Raw genomic sequence first — 18,326 nt, 5'->3', positions numbered from 1 at the left:
GTTGCACCCAACAAGTTAATTTAAAGTAGTGCATGTGGTGATAAAGCTGTGTGGGGAAGGATCTACTTAAAATAACGAATATTGAATTTACTCTGTATCAAAGGGCAGGCCTGATGGGAGATGCTAAGATTCTGAGTGATACCAGGAGCTGGCCAAGGCAAGGTGTCAAAATCTAACCAAGAGCCAGATGTAAGAAAGAACCTGGAAACACAGTCAATGCAACAGAAGATCTGACTATAGGGATCAGTCAGGGGAAGACCTGACTAATTCCAAGATGCAGCACCTCTCTCTTCTAGGTGCTTTTAACAGGACAGATGCAACCATGTTTGCTCTTATACAAAGACTTATTTAAGGCAGCCAAAATCAATGCATCTGTTAGTTCGATATTAAACAAAGGCCTATGGATTTTTTAAGAGGTTTTATTAATGGAAGCTGACATATATTCTTATTTTTTTGTGGGTTTACCATTAGCCTATAGTACTACAGTGATTATAAACATTCCCTGATCATTTGCATATGTACCTTTAGAGCAAAAACATAAGCAAAGTTCAGTTCTTGAGTCTCTCAGATGTTGTATGCCTACCTTGTGTGAAATAGTTAATAACTGTCCATAGAATTGAAGCATTTGCCAGATTACAGAAGAAAAGCTACAAGGAATGTAATTTGGCCAATTCTGGATGTGTGATAAAATTCTGCTTCCCTGCAATGGAAAAGAAAATAGGAGAGATGTGGCATTACCTTAAGACGCTGGTGAGCATCTTAGACCAGCAAAACAATTCAGGGACTCAAAGGAAATGAAGAGGGCTGGTGAGGAAACGCTGCTTTCTACGATCAGGGCCATGGCTAGCCCACAAGGTGCCACTGTGCAGTCAGAAAGGTGCTCCTTCCTCAGGGCATGTTCCTGGCATCAGCCAGAAAGCTGTTATGATTAATGACAATGTCAACAACGGGAAGGGTGCTTGTAATGTGGTGCAATGCACAGTCATGCTGTAGTGGCTCTGTCAGTGCTACAGAAACTCTCTCTCTTGACAGGAAGCTGTTTTTGTCAACCCTAACAGTGGTGTTAAAATGTAGGTTTTGTAAGAACTCAGTGTCTAGGAGTTAGTTGAATCCTTGCAAGTTAATCCACAACTGGTTCCTGTCTATATGACAGGCTAAAGAAAGATCAAGAAAAGCCACAACCTTTTTCTTCTCAAATTTCTCCATATTTCCATTTGCTCATTCTGTACCAAGATGAATCTATAATTTTGAGGAAGATAAGATTCCTTTTCTGAGCTTAGAGAAGCCAGTGACAAAGCAGGAATAGCCTGTTGGCCAGCTGTGGCCCCAACCCCCAGGGTTCTGATTCATTGGGTCTGGGATGAGGCCTAGGAAGCTCAGTAGCAACTTGAAGCAGCACAGCTCTGGTTGAAAATCCCTGGGAGTAAACTGTATTTGAGTCCACTTCATTGGTATTTACATTCATGAAGTTAAACACCCAAAGGTAGACAAGTTGCTGAGGACTCAAGCTCCATCACTTAGAATAGACTTTAAACAACTCTGGAGGCAGTAAGCTTCCACTCAATGCTTTATTTAAGCTTCATTAAACTTACTCTGTGTTAAGCCCCTTTCCATTTTCTTTGTCTTTGATACGTTGCTCATCCTTCAAGGTCTGGTTCAGATGTCTCCTATTCCTTGATCTTCTGTCAGAGGGATTTACATCCTCTGTGGTTTCCCCCTCCATCTGGTGATGGGCACCTGACATTTATTTTCTTCCTGCCTGGGAGTATGCTTCTGTATGACCGTTCCCTGTTCAAGTGTCTAGAGAATGCACATCCTTAAGGTCAGGGGGCACATCTTACTCATCTTTATGTTACCAGTTCCTGACTCAGTGGGTGAACAATAAACATTAGTGTTTTGAACAGAAATTTCATGCCTGCTGATGATCTGTAAGTTTGCAAGGTCAGTGAAAATACTGCAAACGCTTTGGTGTTCTCATGGCTCATCCAGTATCGGAAAAGCAGCAAAGACCATGTCTTCCGTATCACACTGTTTGGTGAAGAAAGCTGGCTGATCAAGGGTTTCAAGTTTGCAATCAGGGAGACTGGCTGAGCGCTGGCCTAGAATGGAGATTATATTTTTTTCAACGCTACAATGATAAGGCCATAAGGAAAATGACAGGGCATTTGTTTGGTGATCGGTGGAGTTGGATCCAACTCCAACTAGTTCAAGTTGCAACGATGTCTGGAGCACCTTCCTCCCACCCTGGGGAACGAGGCAGTTATCCAGTCAGGTCCTGGTCAGGTGCTGCAGGCACATCGGAAACCAGGACCCTTGAGTGACACAAGAGAGAAGATCATTTTAAGCCCCAGTGGCTCGGAGGATGAGGGCTGCTGACAGAAGCTATCTTTCCATTTGTTCCAGGAGAGAAGTAGGGCAGCCTTCAGAAAACGGGGTGCCTTTAAGGAGGAGTGTAAGGAAGAGTTCCGCAGGAGGGCTGTCATGTGGTGCCCATGTAGACCGTGACTCTTTAGAATGGGCTGTTAGGATCAGGGGCTGGGCTGGCACTGCTTCTTAAGGGTGGTCTGAAAACAACCTGTATCGGTCACTTGCAGTTACTTGTTCAAAAGTCAGATTTCTGGGACTACCCTGCACCTATGAAATCACTCTCTGAGGATGCACCCCAAAAATCTGAATTTTGAACCAATACCTCTGGTAGTGCTGATGCACACTAGAATATGAGAAGTGCTGTGGAAAAGACTGAATGTACAGTGCTCTTCATATCGAATGGCCAAGATTCAGCATCTCTTCTCTGTCACTGGCTACCATAAAAAGTGGGAAGATAAAAATCACAACCATTAGGTAATAGTTACAAACAGAGCCAAGTTATGTCTCTGATGTCATGACATAGTTGTTACATATTATTTTGTTTTTATACATTGCACAGTTCTATCCTGTTTTAAGCTGATCTGATACGTAAAACCATGAACAGGTAAGTTGATAATGATTGTTCATCTTCCAAAAGGATTTTTGAATTAAAGCATTCATCAGTGGGTTCCAACTGCCAAACAATTACGTTAGAATCTACACCCTTTGAAAGACTACTTACATGCGGTGTGACTTCCGAGCTCTTTCTGTGTGGTTCTGTGTCCTGGAAGAGTCTCAGAAGTGTTTCCTCCCTATGGCAGGGGTCGCACTTCTGTTTTCCTCTCTAGCATGATGGGATGGAGTCTCACTGTCTTCAAGGGAAGCCGGTAAACAAACTACAGCGTAGCTGTACTTTACCCCCCGATTCACTCTGACTATCCTTTGCATACACAACAGCTGACTGGTTGTTGTAAGTAATTAGTATGACAGCCTGCTAGTGGAATTTATAAAGAATCCAAAATGCTAAATTTTCAGATAGAAATTTAGACTTGGGATACTTGTCTCTCTTTCTTTTTGAACATTCCTCATAAAAAGAATGAAGCATGCTAGACGGTGGCTTTGTGGTCAGAGAAGCCTGGGGTCAAACACTGGCTCTACTGTTTACTAGCTGTTTAAGTTAATTTAAGTAAGTTTAATTTCTCACAGCCTTACCTTCCTCTCCTCTAAGTGAAAACGAAATTAACATTGCAAAGATATTCAAATGCAAGGTGATGCTTCAGCTTTGTTCTCACAGAGTTCTAATGAAGAGCCAGAAGTTAACTATCAAGAAATAACAAATCATATGTAAATCACACCCCAACCAAATTAAGTCTATGTGAGATAAGATAGAAAAGAGCTATTTACTTTTCTTGATTAAATCCAAGGAAATGAACAATGATAGGCAGTAAAAATAGGAAAGAAAACTATTCTAAAATGACAAGTACTGACACCAGAAATCTTGAGAGTTGACGAAATGAAATGAGAGGTTTTGGGGGTCAGTTCAGCAGAGCCTATGGAAGGGGGTTTCAAAAGTAGTCAGGGCTTTCTGCTCTGGTAAGAAGCATGAGTTGGTTTTGGGGGGCACCACCAACCAAGGAGTGTTGCCCCCCCAGGGCTGTTCTGACCCCTGATGTCTGTCTGCCTTCGCAGACCACCACACGGACGGCCCCCAGGACAGTGGCAACAAGTTCTGCAAGCCTGCGTTGCCTGGAATGAAATAGAACAGCTGACCAATGCTTTCACTTGACGAGCATGTATGATTTCCTTGAATGTGAGGATTCAAGAATCTTGTGTAGTTTGATACTAATAAAACTTTCTCAGCTAATGTCTATAAAGCTGAATTAAACATCATAACCCAGGTTCTAAACACAGCTTTGCCATAACTCTATTTTCAGAAGAGCACTCAGAGAGCCAGTGATTCCATCACTGTTCAGCAGGCTCTCATGCAAACTCATGGTCTCCTGGGTATGATATCCAGAATCAGATGGTCTTCGGCAGGTACAGCATGAAGTGAGTGGAACATAACTGGGTACTGACCTCTACTGTGTTCTGGCTGTAAACCCAGTTTCGAATCAAATCCAAGATGTAAACTATCCTCAGCACTGAGACCTTATACTCCAGTTAATAAAGGAATATATTGCTTCTTCCTAGTTGAACTCAAAATGTTTGGGTGTGTTTCTAATTAAGGATCCCTGGGCCCTACCTATAAATGAAATTTTTAATGAATTACCCATAACTGTTATCCACCATATAACAGATGAGACTCTGAAAAATGTGATCTCTACAAAGATGATTATATTTTATTTTCAAGGTACTGTCATGGGGAATATTAATTATCACCACAGAGAGGTCTGTATTTAGTGCACAATAAACTATTTTCTTTTTTGGCCCATTTTTGTTCCTATTTATAAGCATTTTATAAGTTTTCCTTTACCATTTTCCCCATTGTTATCTTAGCCAACCTATCATAATCATTTTGAAACAAAATCCAGCCTCCACTATTATTTTCACTTTAGATTTTATAAAATCTACCTGATTTTACACATTCTTAGGTTGCAGAACTTTTCACATTACTACAGTATCAGTGCACTATCTCAAAGGCCAGAGAAAGAGAGACTGAGTGTTTAATATTTGTAAAATCTTTTTTAAGTATGTGGTAGACAGCAGTAGTAATGCAAGTAGCCTTGCCACTATTATGTAGAAAGAAACTATTTTATCGCTTTCTCAGTTTGCTCAGATTCAAAGGGCCTGGGTTAGGGAAATAAATTTGTCTTTTTATCTCTACCAATAGCAACAAAAACTGAATATAGTTATTCTAAAAGGCCTTCAATGAATGGCTACTTCTAAAAACCACTTTATATTGCAATATGTGGGTTAATAAACTTTTCAAGTATGATATGTAAAGAAAAAAGTTTTAGAGAATTAAAAGATGTGAATTCAAATTTATATTCAACTTTGGTCTCCTTTATTTTTCTTTCATGGCATTTTATTAACTGGTAGAAATTTATAACTGTTTTGATGTTAATCATTACAAATCAGTTGTGAGAAGACATGAGGATTCATGTTGAGTACTAGGCCCTTAGGTCAATAAAATAAGGCCAAAGTCAAGATGAAAAATAAGAACCTATGTGTATTCAATCACCCAACACATATTTACAGAAATCCTACTCTGTATGAAACTTTCAGTGAAGTGCAACAAGCAATAAAAAATATGTAAAACAAAGCTTGTCCTCAAGGTGCTTACAAGAAATTATCAGAATAAATCAGGAAAGAATGCTTACTGACCAGTACAAAGAGAAAGTACTTATAAGAAAGACAAATCTGATACCACATTCATATTTTAAATAGATATTATAGGAAGATACACAGGACCCTCTACAGAGTAAAAATAAGGAGGCCTTTCAGCTGTCTATACTTTTATGGTTTGGAATTTTTACAAGCATGTATTATTTTTGTAATCAGCAAAAAACAAAATAAAAATATATCTATGAATAAACACTGCAAGGAAACAAGTGAATATACAATATTTGTTGACTTAGGTTGTTAGTGGCTTTTCAGGAGATATCTGTCTTGTTTCATAGTTATTTTGTTGTTCTGAAAGAATTTTAATGATGAGTTAATTCAACAATATAAGAAGAGTCTCTATAAGACCCTTTAAATTCTTTGATTTGAATAATTTGTTTTATTTTGCATTGAGAGCAGAAGCCTCATTGCCATATTTATTTCTTGGTAAAGAGTAGGGCTGTGAAGACAATTAAGACATTTTCTCTATTTCTGTTTGTAATATATTTTTTCAAACTATTGTATGATGTCCAGTCTAGATTGAAAATGATAGAGTAAACCCATATTAGTCTACTTGTAAGGATATATTTTACTACCATCTATTATTAGGGTAATTTTTCTATTATTATTAAATTGGAACATGGTCATTTATGATTCCCCAATTTCCAAACACTTTCATAATCTTGATATACCATCCTGAAAAAAAAGAAAATTAAAGCAAATACTGACTACCTTTCAGTTGTTTAAAAGCTTCAGCAATGAAAAGCATCATCAGCCTTGACCTTCATGTTCCAGAAGGCCCCGCCACACTAAATCGAAATGGGACCTTCTTCACTTCAGTAGGTTCTAGTTACATCATTGACCATTTTTCAAATTCTGTACTCTTGTTTTTAGTGTCACTTCAGGCTGAATCATTCTTTTCAGAAATGACACTGACTTTGATACCTCTGTAGCTTTTCATAGTACAACTCAACTGCTACTTTTAAGTGGAAAATATTCTGTTCAAGAATGAAAATTTTTCTGTTAATGAAGGCTTCTGTCCTTCTGGACATGAACACAAAATGTCTGGAACTTGCTGACTCCATTTAAAAATTGTATTATTTTGTAAAGTTAATTGTGGGTTTTCCATTATCCTTTAAGTACTATTAAATTGATTTACTCATTCCACAGAATGATGGGGACCAGGGGCGGGGAGAGAAGGACCTCTGCATTCAGGTCCCAGCCCACAAGCTGAAATGTAGGCACTGAGGCAGTGATTCTGGTATTAAGGCCTGATCCACAATTTCATTTTCATGATAGTTGTGTTTATATTTGATAATTTATTTACAGTCTTTTAAAAATAACATTTATATACTTCTATTACCTTCAATAACATCTATCAGAGACCTAAGTGAGAACATTTTAAAATTAAGAAGAGGTCTAGGATGTGGAACTGGATGTAAAGGAGTATCTACTTATACATGCACTTGCATGACTACTGTAATGCAGTGGAACTTAGATACATTTCACAGGAGGGAGAGAAGAGACCCATGATCTTTGCATGTGACTGACATGACTTCATGTCACCACGCCAGGAGAGCAGAGGAGACCAGGAGAGTGTAGAGATGCACAGGGTTCATTTCACAGTGGGTTCACTTACATTTAAAATGTCTTTAGAACCAGCGACCTTCTAAAAGCAACTTCTGGCCTTTGGAGAGAACTATTTTTCTTTATTTTCAAAAGAAGCATCGCAGCCTCATTCTTATTTATAATTAAAATTTAAGTTGAGATCATATTTGATAAAGTTCTTGGTTAGAAATTACTGAGAGGAAAAATACTTTCGTTTTTAAAATCAATTACAAAACAGCTTCTTTCAGGTTTTGCAGTAGATCAAACTAGCTCTCAAATTATGGTTTTAACAGATGAACATCACCTTGATTTATCAAATTCTAGTGGTGACTGGGGTGGTGAGTTACAGAGCTCACACTCAAAAGCCATGCCAATGGGTAAACTGCCAACGGCCCATTAAATGAGCCTCTATGTAGTCTACTACAATTTCAGCTGCATCTTTATGGAATGAAGCAAAGCTCAACAAAGAACCCATAGAATGAAATGATGCAGACCAACCTTTTATTGCACCCACAATATTTTGGTCTAGTCCTTTCCGGTTGTCATTCAGTCCTCTTTTCCTCTTCCCATTGGGTAAGGAGTTAGCCAAAGTCTTGTCATCAAAAAATGCACACACCAGTTTTCTAAACAGAAGGCTTCCTGAGCGAGTGTAGTTTGACAATATAGAGTCCAGCTGAGATTTAGGCATAAACACATCAAAGCCTTCAGCAAGTTGCACTTCTGGCTACCAAAAGAACATAAATATTTTATTAAAAGCAAGATTTGAAGCATTTGACTTTGGGCACATGTGCAACAAAAAAAACATTACTAGCTATTGCAATGTCCACAGCCTGCAAACCACACAGTCTCAGCTTTGTGTGTCAGTATTTGCAACCTCGAAAACCAACAACTAGTTATGGTTCACAAAACAAGATGCTCCAATTTCAATGTTAAGTCTTGTCAAAAGCAAAGGAAAGTAGCACACTGTAAAAGCATTCTTATCTTTAGAAATAGTCAAGGGAAAGCTGGATAATGGCAAAATCATATCATTCCAGAGCTATAGGGGACTTGAGACTTCTGGGTGAAACACTCTAATTTTTTAAATGAAGGAACTTAGGCCCAAATGATTTAAAAATAATTTAAATGTACTCAGTGCATTACAGTTGACAGATCTCTTTCTCCTACATTAAACAATTTAATTTCATTTGCCTAAGGACACAGATATGGAGCTCTCCCACAAGACCCATGCTCTTTGTACTGGACCAGTGGTTTTTAGCTGTGGAACTGTATTATTTTTCCCCAATGAAAACCTATGTAAACTAATACACGAAATAAATATAAATGATGGACAGGTGCCCCAGGCAGTTTAAACCCACGTCGATCCCTCCTTTTGGGGGGAATCTGAAGCTACACCCCAGAGTACCACTGGAAAACCAGTGCACCAGTCACATTTGTCCCTGTCAGGAATTTCATGTCTGGGACACTGGGTCAGAAGACCTATAAGGTGCCTTTCAACTTGGACTCAACCGCATATGCTCAAACATTAATAATACATTCTCTGGGATAACACCATGGATGTTTACAACCCGCCTCTTCATCCTTCCACCCACCTCACATCATTTCTTTTTCAAGGCCTTCCCTAACTCCTTCATTCCAAGGAGGCAGCAGTGTGTTCTTTGTCACCGCTAATTATCAGAAATGCTTACACGAGTGTATTTACTATACTGTATTAGAATTATGTATCAGATCATGGCACTTCCAGATACCTGGAACTCCACTTTGGTGTCTCTAGAGCCTGGCACATAGTAGGCACTCAATAAATTATTGTCCAACAGATAAAAGTTCATTAATCATAATCTAAACTGGTAAGTCATTCACTGTTGGTCACAATATGACTTTAAAACAGTAACTTTAATATGAAGAAATGTAATTGGTAAGCTTTCATTAAAAAAGTTCCAAAGGAAACCTCACTTAAGTAAGAGGTATTATAAAAGCTTATTCTCAGTTACCACATTTATCACTTTGCAAACCTGGCACTACTTTAGGTTTTCTAAATCATTTTAGAAACGTGAGGATTCGGGATTAGTTTTTTCTCCTGGAGAAGAAAATAGAAATTATTATTTTTGTCTTACTGCTTTTCAAAATGCCTCGCACATTATGGTCAGAGTAAAGAGGTCTCAGAGAAGGGCTTGAATTATTCAGATGACATGGGAAGGAGTTTGGGCCCTGCCCCTCCCAAAGGGAATTCCCCACTGGATTGTCCAGAAAGACATCTCATTTCTCTGTTTCACTCTGCCGTCCCACTTTTGGTCTCTGAATGCTTGGTAAATATCACTGTGAAAACAGTGCTGTCAGACTGTTTCCCCACTTTTGCATCTGATAAAGGTCGGTAGAGGAGACTGATGGGAGCTGGGGGCTGGACCCCCAACTCCCAGAGCAAACGCTGGCACACCCCAGGCACTCAGTGCATATTTGAGTGATTCTATGTAGAAATATTAGGATTGAGAGAATTTTACCATCATAATCTCAGACGAAGTTTCATTCATAACCAGAATTTTATTTTGCACATTCTATGGCTGAGTTTAAACATTTTGTTCTAAATGAACTGATTGCAGATTTTTTCCAAGTGCTTCGATATCATTTGAAAGTAATGAAAAAAGAATTCCTGTCTGCTTTGTAGAAACAGCTACTCACAGCTATTTGAGAGTCTAGGGAGAAACAGAAGCTCTTAAACTTGTAAGAGAGGGAAGGGAAAGATACCGACTTGTCTTATTCACACACCTCTGGTGTCATCACATAGGCTCTGAACACTCAGCCTCCTGACCTCTGAGATTCCCAGAACCTCCCTTGGGACTCACCTCGTAGGACTGGGTCCCCTGACCTGAACTAGCCATCAGGCAGAACCAGTCACTCCTTTCTTCACGCACTCACAGTATTTTCTGTGGGCTAGGTTTACAGTCCTTTCCACACTGGACTCATCTAGTTGGGAGTTTGTGTTTCTCATTAGAATGTGCACTCTTTTGTATTCAGTGTATTCAGAGTGCAAACCGCCAGTTAGAGCCCAACAGTATTTGTCAGAGTACACAAGACGGCTATGCAGGAATTCATTCAACATGGCTAGTATTGATTTAGTGATTTTTTTGTCCCTGTATAAATGAGGAAGTGGGTTTGAAAGTCTGAGCGCTGTGGTTCAGCAACCCAGTCTTCTCACAACAGTACTGTGCTGCCTCAGAGAGCAGAGCACCCAGAGAACACGGACCTGCCTGACTCAATACACATTTATTGAGCACCCTCCGTGTGTGAGGAGTTTAAAGTTGGGCTCAGTGGGTGAAACACATACACAAATACCTAACATACAACAAGTAAGAAGTGATAAATGGTACCTATAAGAGAGATAAAGGGCATAAAGCAGCATTTGGCTGGTGAGGGGTGAAGGGGTTCAGGAGGGAACAGGAAGGCATTTTATCAGGGCTCTGGAGGTAGGATTTAGGAAACAGGAATGCAGTTACTGTTTCTGGCCTCTGCTGTGAGCCCTAAAACTAAATATCTAAAAGTTTCTGTGGAGCCAAGAGACTCCCTAAGTTTGGATGCCTTAGCACTGATTTCTGGGACACTATCCCAAAACAGAAGTTGTCAATGCTTCCTGTTCCACCTTCTGTTGCCAAAAAGATATTATTTTCAAGCATTCTTTCCAGATCAAGGGACACGAACTTGCCCAGTTATGAGCCCCTTACAAAGAAGTCAGTTTTACTAGTTGAGGCAGCAGCCAGCAGCAGCAAAAGCAAAGGTGACAAATCTCTGCCCTCTTCTTGCTCTTCATGTCCTTCCGCTCATGCAGAGTCTTAGCTGGTGGCGCATGGGCGCTAACGTTATATCTGTGAGGTGCCACAAAGCAAACCAATTTCTTTAAAAAATAATAGGGTAGCTTTACTTTCTGAGACATACAGGAAAGATAACAGGTTAATTTAATTAATCACAAATTTTCACTGGAAACCTTTTTATTTCCTCCATTGTCTAAATATAACCACAGTGGATTACTACCATGTAATGATCTATATCTTTGTATGTGTATTTAAAAACAGGATACAATTCTTTAATTGCATTTTGGAATCTCTTTTTTGTTTACTGTCTCTAGTTTAAATGAGATTTCTCTGCTTACTAATCATGGCTATGATAGAAACCACCATTCCAAATGAACATCCCCTTAAAAACCAGATTTCCTTTGACAGAATCACTATTTGATGCTTGAATGAAGACCACTAGCATACTAATTTACAGAATCTATTGGTTACTGAAGTAATAATATATTCAAAAAATTCTATCAAATACTTGAGATCTTTGAATGATGATACCCAAAGTAGAGGCAAAATTTATGACATTTATAGTTATCATTTTAAGAGCTAAGAGTCTAAATTCCCACTATAAATTCTGATTTTCATGTATGTCTGGTCTATTTTAGGTACCTCAGCTACTTAGCATAATAATGTATCAAATGTTGATTTTCCCTTATCCAGTGGCATAAGGCACATCTTACTGAGTGAAGTTCTGGAGGCAAAAACTCTTAAGGACTCTTAAAAACTGTTCCTGTACCCAGGCTTCTGGACATTATGTTATCTTGTCTCTCTTTCCATTTCAGTTGTGGTCTCCCTTTGCTTAGAAGTTGACCTTTGAATATCACGAGTTTGAAACTGCATGGGTCAACTTGTGGATTGTTTTCATAAATTCCTGTCCTGTTTCTGATCTATGGTGGAGGTCCGAGGATGTGAGGGGCTGACCGTGTGTGCTGTTCTGTGTCATTTTACACAGCAGGCTCGAGCATCTGTGGGTCTGGGCATTCACAGGGGGCCCTGGAACCAATCCGTCCCCTGGGTGCTGAGGGATAACTGTAGTTAAGTTCTCGAGGAGTCAGAAGTTTTATGTAGATTTTTGATTGGGTGGGGTCAGCACCCCTACCTGCCATGTTTTAAGGGTCAGCTGTAGATGGGGCCAAGACCTAGCTTGGGTGGAAGATCTCCTAACCAGGTAAGTTCAAACTTTCCTCCCCTAAGTCCCTATGAGAATATCATGTGACTCCCCTGTATAATCTAAAGAAAAATATGTAAAACAATTGGAAAGAGATGATACAAATTAATCCCAGAGGGAACTTTTGTGATATAGGCTTTTTATATAAAGTATTATTAATGCCAAATTTTAGTTAGACATAAAAAGCTGTATGTGGTCATAGGTTGAAAGAGTAACTAGCAGAGCATGAATATTCATACTGGGCACTAGCCCCAGATTTTCCATTGTAAATGAATAAATTAGACACAATAGTTTGTATACTTGGCAGGCTAGCTAGTCAAGTTCCAAACTGGCTGCAGCCTGAAACCTAGAAGAAAACTGTGACTGAAGAGGCAAGATTTTGTTGTATAAAACTGATTGTTTTTGGACTGAAAACATATAACAGAATTTATAAGGACGTCTAAAGGCTGTGAATTTAGCCTTTCTGTTCACAATACTATCATATATATTGATCCTTATTCTCATTTAATATTTATTTAGCATTATATTAGGTATATTTCTAGGAAAATAAACTTTATGAAAAAAAATTCTAAAAACATAACCCGTCCCCCCATAATTGATTTGATTTTGCTCACAAACGTGATCTATTTCTGTTTGGAAAAAAAAAATGGTTTCCTATAAGCCAGGTCTGCTCCAAGTGGATTTAGCAAGAATTACTATTCCCATTTATTAAATGCTATTCCAAAATCACGGCCACAAGCAAGCCTCCTCTGTGCTGGTTGATCCAGCCAGCACAGCTGCTGCCAGCATGAAGCAGGTGTGGCACAGGGAGCTGGCAGAGCTGAGAATCGGTGCCGACGGGGCACAGGCTCCACACTGGATGTGCTACATCAAGACTAACATGGTAAGATGATCGCTCTCTAGTGAGCAAAAATGCTCAGGCAAAAGTTCTACCAAAAAGTATGTGTAATCTATATACAAGCATATATTTAATTTTGAATAGGATAAAAATTACAAGAAGTCATTAAAGAGCCAATTCTTTATAGATTTTTTTATTGGACAAAATCTTGGTAGAACTAAGAATTTAATGTTAGAAAAGACAATACAATTGGGCTCCTTGACAATTTCTTCATGCACGTGCATAATGAGACACTCCAACGCCTTTCAGAAATGTTTTTAGCTTTTTTCTTTCTCAGGTGGAAGGTCAATGACTCTAGGACTACAGCTTGATTTATGCTAAAGATATTTGAGCCAAGTGTTCAAACACAGAAGACTTTAACCACTGCAGCCTAGCTTTTTCCATCATAACTCCACCGAAATTGCTTCTCCAAGGAGATGTCCACCTTTGAGAGCCTGTCCTTGCCCCTCCAGGCTGAGGAGAGGTCTGCTCTTGCAGGCCTCATGCTGCTCGGACAGCCTATGCTAGAGCTGAGGTCCTCTTATAACCTAATCATCGTTATATCTTCCTCACATGCTCCTTGAAGGGCAGGAACTATTTCATTCATTTCAGCACGTCCTGGAAAATGGTGCTATCACTGATGTGATTTGCTACTTACTATATTCCAGGCCCCAGTAACACACATTACATGGGTTTTTTAATTTAATTCTCAACCTGTAAAGTGGCTACTATTATTATCCCCACTTTTCAGATGTAAAAACTAAAGTTGAAAGGTATTAAGTAACTTTTTAAGATTACCCAGCTAATAAGTGATGAGGTAAGGATTTGAATATAGGCAGTCTAGGCTGGAACTTAACACTAACAAACATCTACCTTAATTAAATGTGTTAATGAATATATTTAAAAATAGCTTGCTTGCTTGATTTACTTTATTAGTTCCCAGAGGATTACTTTATTTATTGAGCTAACAAGACGTTAAGAAAACGAATTCTGAATTCAGAAGCTACTTATGTTGAGAGCACCAAGGCATTTTAAATTATTTAAGAATGACATAAAATAAACATTGATGAAAGTATCTGAAGTTGATGGATGTCCATAGATTTATCCTCTGATAACTTTTGTGTAATTTTGGATTACTGGAAAATATTCATGGTCATTACAATACATAGAAAAATGTTGTGTTTTTAAAAAACTGATCCTAGTGTTTCACCAAAGCCAAAAAACAAGCCGAACAAGAAGTAACAATGAAGAAACAGGCCTAAGCCATGCATATATCTGCCCTGAAAAACACAAACCAATACATCTGACTGAGTAGGAGAAAACAGTCACTGTAAAAAATTCATAGCTGTCTCGTCTGAGTACCAGTAGAGTTTGAGTTGTGCACTCATGAAGAAGGGGTGAAGTATTTTACTTAAATCTAAAATTGAGTTTGAGTTCCTGCCTTTGTGTCTGTGTAATTTAGGTTTCCATTTTATTTAATGTGCTAATTAAAAATGGGTCAAATAATCCTGTTCCAAAAGAGAACATTTCTGGACATTCTTTTATTGAAAAAACACTATTTGTTCAAGTCTATTTTTTCATTTATACGTACACATAAGTTAACTTAACAAATGCTTATAGTCATCCCTATAAAGGTGCTTAGCCAGGACTGCTAAGGTTGAAAAAGCATCAATATTTATTGAGCACTTATAATTTACTAGGTACCGTTCAAAGTACTTTACATAGCTTACTTTAACTCTTCCAGCAGCCAACCCTGTAAGATCAGCACTGTCACTATCCCCATTTTATGGAGAGAAAGCTGAGGAAGGTGAGGGTAGGTGCACTTGCTCAGGGTCACACAGCTGAGCTTCTGGCCCAGGCAGCCTGACCTCAGAGTCTGTACACCTAACCGTTCCGTTCTGCTACCCAGAAACTTCTGAGAGAGGGCACAGCCACGGCCTCACCTTTCAGTTCTCTTCTGTGTGACAATCATCCCATAAACAGTTACTGAGTGTCGGGCATGTACACGAACTGTTATAGGACAGCACCTGGGTCTTGAGCTCAGAGAAGGGCTCACTGCTAACCTGGGTTTGAGTACCAACTCTACCCTTCTGGCTGTGTGAACTTGTGCTGTAAGCCCTTTATGCCATGGTTTCTTTATTTATAAAATGACAATAATAATCATGCTGCAGAGTAAGCATGAAATGCGGTAACTATTTAGCAAAGGATAGTAAACAAATATTACAGACCAGTATAGAAAGTTCTGTATGGAAGAACTGTTGAAATTATATTGGTGCTTTGTGGGGGGTGGTAACAAGAAAAGAATGAGAAAATGGGAGTTAAATTGAGGGGAGGGTTCTAAATTAAAGCCAAGTCTTAGACCCAAAGTTTCATAAGTTTATTTTGTATATTAAACTTAACGCAAATCCATGTGTTTCATCAATTGCAGACTAAGGTAACATGTATTGAGTACCTGTTATGTGCAAGGCACTGCAATAGGATTTTCCCACATTCTCTGTATTATCTGGTTTTTACAAGACTCTGAGGTGTCGACACTGCAGTAGGCTGTGCTTACAGCTCACTGCTGTTTCTCCTTTAAGCACAGATAACTATTATCAGTGTGCTCCCTGCAACCATCTATAGTCCCACATGGGTGCTTATGTTTGTGTTTGTGCATAGATGAACAAATTTGTATTTGGGTGACTTTAAAAGTCACAGCATAAAAAAAAAGATAATACATTGTGAATTTTTAAGACTGTATAGTATTTTTTACATTTAAAAAAGTAATAAAACACCCTGGCTGGTGTGGCTCAGTGGATTGAGTGCCAGCCTGTGAACCAAAGTGTTGCCAGTTCAATTCCCAGTCAGGGCACACGCCTGGGTTGTGGGCCAGGTCCCTGGTAGGGGTCACATGAGACAACCACCCATTGATGTTTCTCTCCCTCTCTCCCCACCTTCCCCTTTCCCTAAAAATAAATAAAAAAATATTTATTAAAAAATAATAATTTAAAACTGATTTTTTAAAAAGTTATAAAGCATAAATTTTATGTGTTATTTTTTCATTGCTTCCAACTCTTGTCTTTCTCCTGTGCTCCAAATATCTAATCAGCATTCTGAGGATACTAAACCTACTTTACTTCCCATCCAGAGTTGTAGGCTGCTTCTGCTCTTCCTTTCCCTATCTTGGTTAAAGAAGTCAGGACAATCTAGTGACCAACCCAGTTTTCCAAGACAGAAATTTGGAGGTTACTTCCTACTGAGTCACCAAGTCCTCTGCACAGGCACCTCCCAAATATCTCTCATCTCTTCTCCTCAGGCTCACTGCTCGAGCACAGACCCTCTCAGCCTCTGCCTGGCTGACTGCCTCTCCCTTTGGTTTGCGTGTCTCTGTTATTGTCTTCCATCTATCATCCACAACATTGTTCCAGTTTCCATTCTAAAACAAAGGTGTGATTATTTCTCTACTTGAAACTTGCAATGGTTCCCTAGTGCCCACAAGATAAAGGCCAAGGGCATTTGCAAGTCAATCCATGGCTTTCACCAACTGGCCCCGCCCTGCTTTTATATCGTCATCTGCTACCAATGCTGGCCAGACAGCTGTTCTAGCAATACTGGAACACTTGTCAATCATACAACTTTGGACCTAGCCCTCCCAATGCTGGGTACTGCTCAGAGTCCATCTTCAATTACACAATTTCCATCCAATCTGTTTTATTAAAAATTCCTACAATATTATTATATATTTTGTTTTCTCCTCTGCACTTCCACCAAATTTTAAAGAGCTCATGGCTAAGTAATAAGAAGACTAAAAGGCACCTAAGTTTGGATGCCTTAGCACTGAGGGTCCTGTCCACCTATAGGAGTCGATGTCCTCCACCAGAGATGTCACAGCCCAGCCTCATTAATGCCAATGAGCACCATCCACGGACAAAGTGTCTTTGCCCAATGACAGGACACATTGCACAGTCTCCCAGTTGCAGTGTGTTTCCACTGAACAGATGAATCAAATAGCTTGTCAGCTGAATAATGTACAAGTAATATCCACATATATATTTTGCTTTTCTTTACAAGTATGTTATTCTTCCATCAATGGAATAAGCACCTAACTGAGTTCTCGTGGACAATTATGAATGTGCATTATTAAATTTAATAGCTCTTGTTAGCAAAAAATAATTATGAATAAAAAGCAAATTATATTTATTTGGTATATTAATTAATGTATAATACTGATATTGGTAAAGATAAAAAAATTCTATTTCACTAACATATATAAGGCCTTTATCAGCTATTCCTCAATTTATCTTTGAAGTACATCTGGAAGTTAAAAGTTAAAGAGAATAAGTTCAGTTATTAGCATTAGATCAACACATGTAAGAGATGTTTTATACAACTCAAATGATTGTTCCTGATACACCAATGCCTATCAAAAAAGAATGCTAAGGGAAATGTTAAAGTATTGAGAAAATTGTTTAGGATTGAATGTACTTTGTGTTAGGGAGTAATTTACCTCGGCTTCCAAACATGTGATCTACATGGGTTTTGAAGCCAGAGCCTTAGTTGCAATAGCAATATAATTGAATCAAAGGCACTCACTGGCCCAGGGTAAGACACTATCATCATTAATGATTTTTTCAAATTAAGCTCTAGTCTAGAAGAACTTCTTAACAACTATAGCATGTGTTCACAGATAAAAACTAAAACAGCCCTGGCTGGTGTGGCACAGTGGATTGAGTGTTGACCTGCAAACTGAAGGGTCCCCAGTTCAATTTCCGGTCAGGACACACGCCTGGGCTGCAGGTCAGGTCCCCAGTGGGAGGGACGCGAGACAACCACACATTGATGTTTCTCTCCCTCTCTTCCTCCCTTCCTCCCTCTTTAAAAATAAATAAATAAATAAAAACAATCTTTAAAAAAAAAAAAACTAAAACAAAAAATCTTTGACACTAAGGATTGAATAAAAGTTCAAATGATTTTTCTGGTCTAAAAAAGTCACAAGATGATTATTTTTGTTGCCTCCCTTTATTAAAGACCCAAAGTGGATACATGCTAGCAAACTGTCTTCCTGTGCAATGTGAAAGGGAACACTTTTTTAAAACAGCAATTTATTTCTTATTTAAAAGGTAGGGACAAACTGCAATCCCATAAAGGCCTGTGGGAGTTCTCAGCAAGATTCTCATTCTATGCAATTTGATAA

General features: G+C 38.8%; 1 protein-coding gene across 12 annotated transcripts in view; it reads right to left on the bottom strand.

Moving 5' to 3' along the window:
- The window catches only part of BEND7 (BEN domain containing 7), an 86,816-nt gene that overhangs the window by 31,840 nt on the left and 36,650 nt on the right, over nucleotides 1-18,326 (bottom strand). For 8 of the 12 annotated variants that reach the window (XM_036024763.1, XM_036024749.1, XM_036024755.1 and 5 more), the window contains one exon: nucleotides 7,774-7,999. The exons of 3 other annotated variants lie outside the window; for them this stretch is intronic. In XM_036024763.1, the coding sequence (XP_035880656.1) occupies nucleotides 7,774-7,999 (226 nt within the window). Of the gene's footprint in view, nucleotides 1-7,773; nucleotides 8,000-18,326 lie in introns of those variants that run through there. One more of the 12 variants, XM_028507850.2, reaches the window with a different exon arrangement.

The sequence above is a fragment of the Phyllostomus discolor genome, chromosome 1, assembly GCF_004126475.2.
Source record: "Phyllostomus discolor isolate MPI-MPIP mPhyDis1 chromosome 1, mPhyDis1.pri.v3, whole genome shotgun sequence".
In the NCBI taxonomy this organism is placed as follows: Eukaryota; Metazoa; Chordata; class Mammalia; order Chiroptera; family Phyllostomidae; genus Phyllostomus; species Phyllostomus discolor.
The sequence above is the reverse complement of the archived record's forward strand: the minus strand, read 5'-3'. Positions and strand labels throughout refer to the sequence as shown.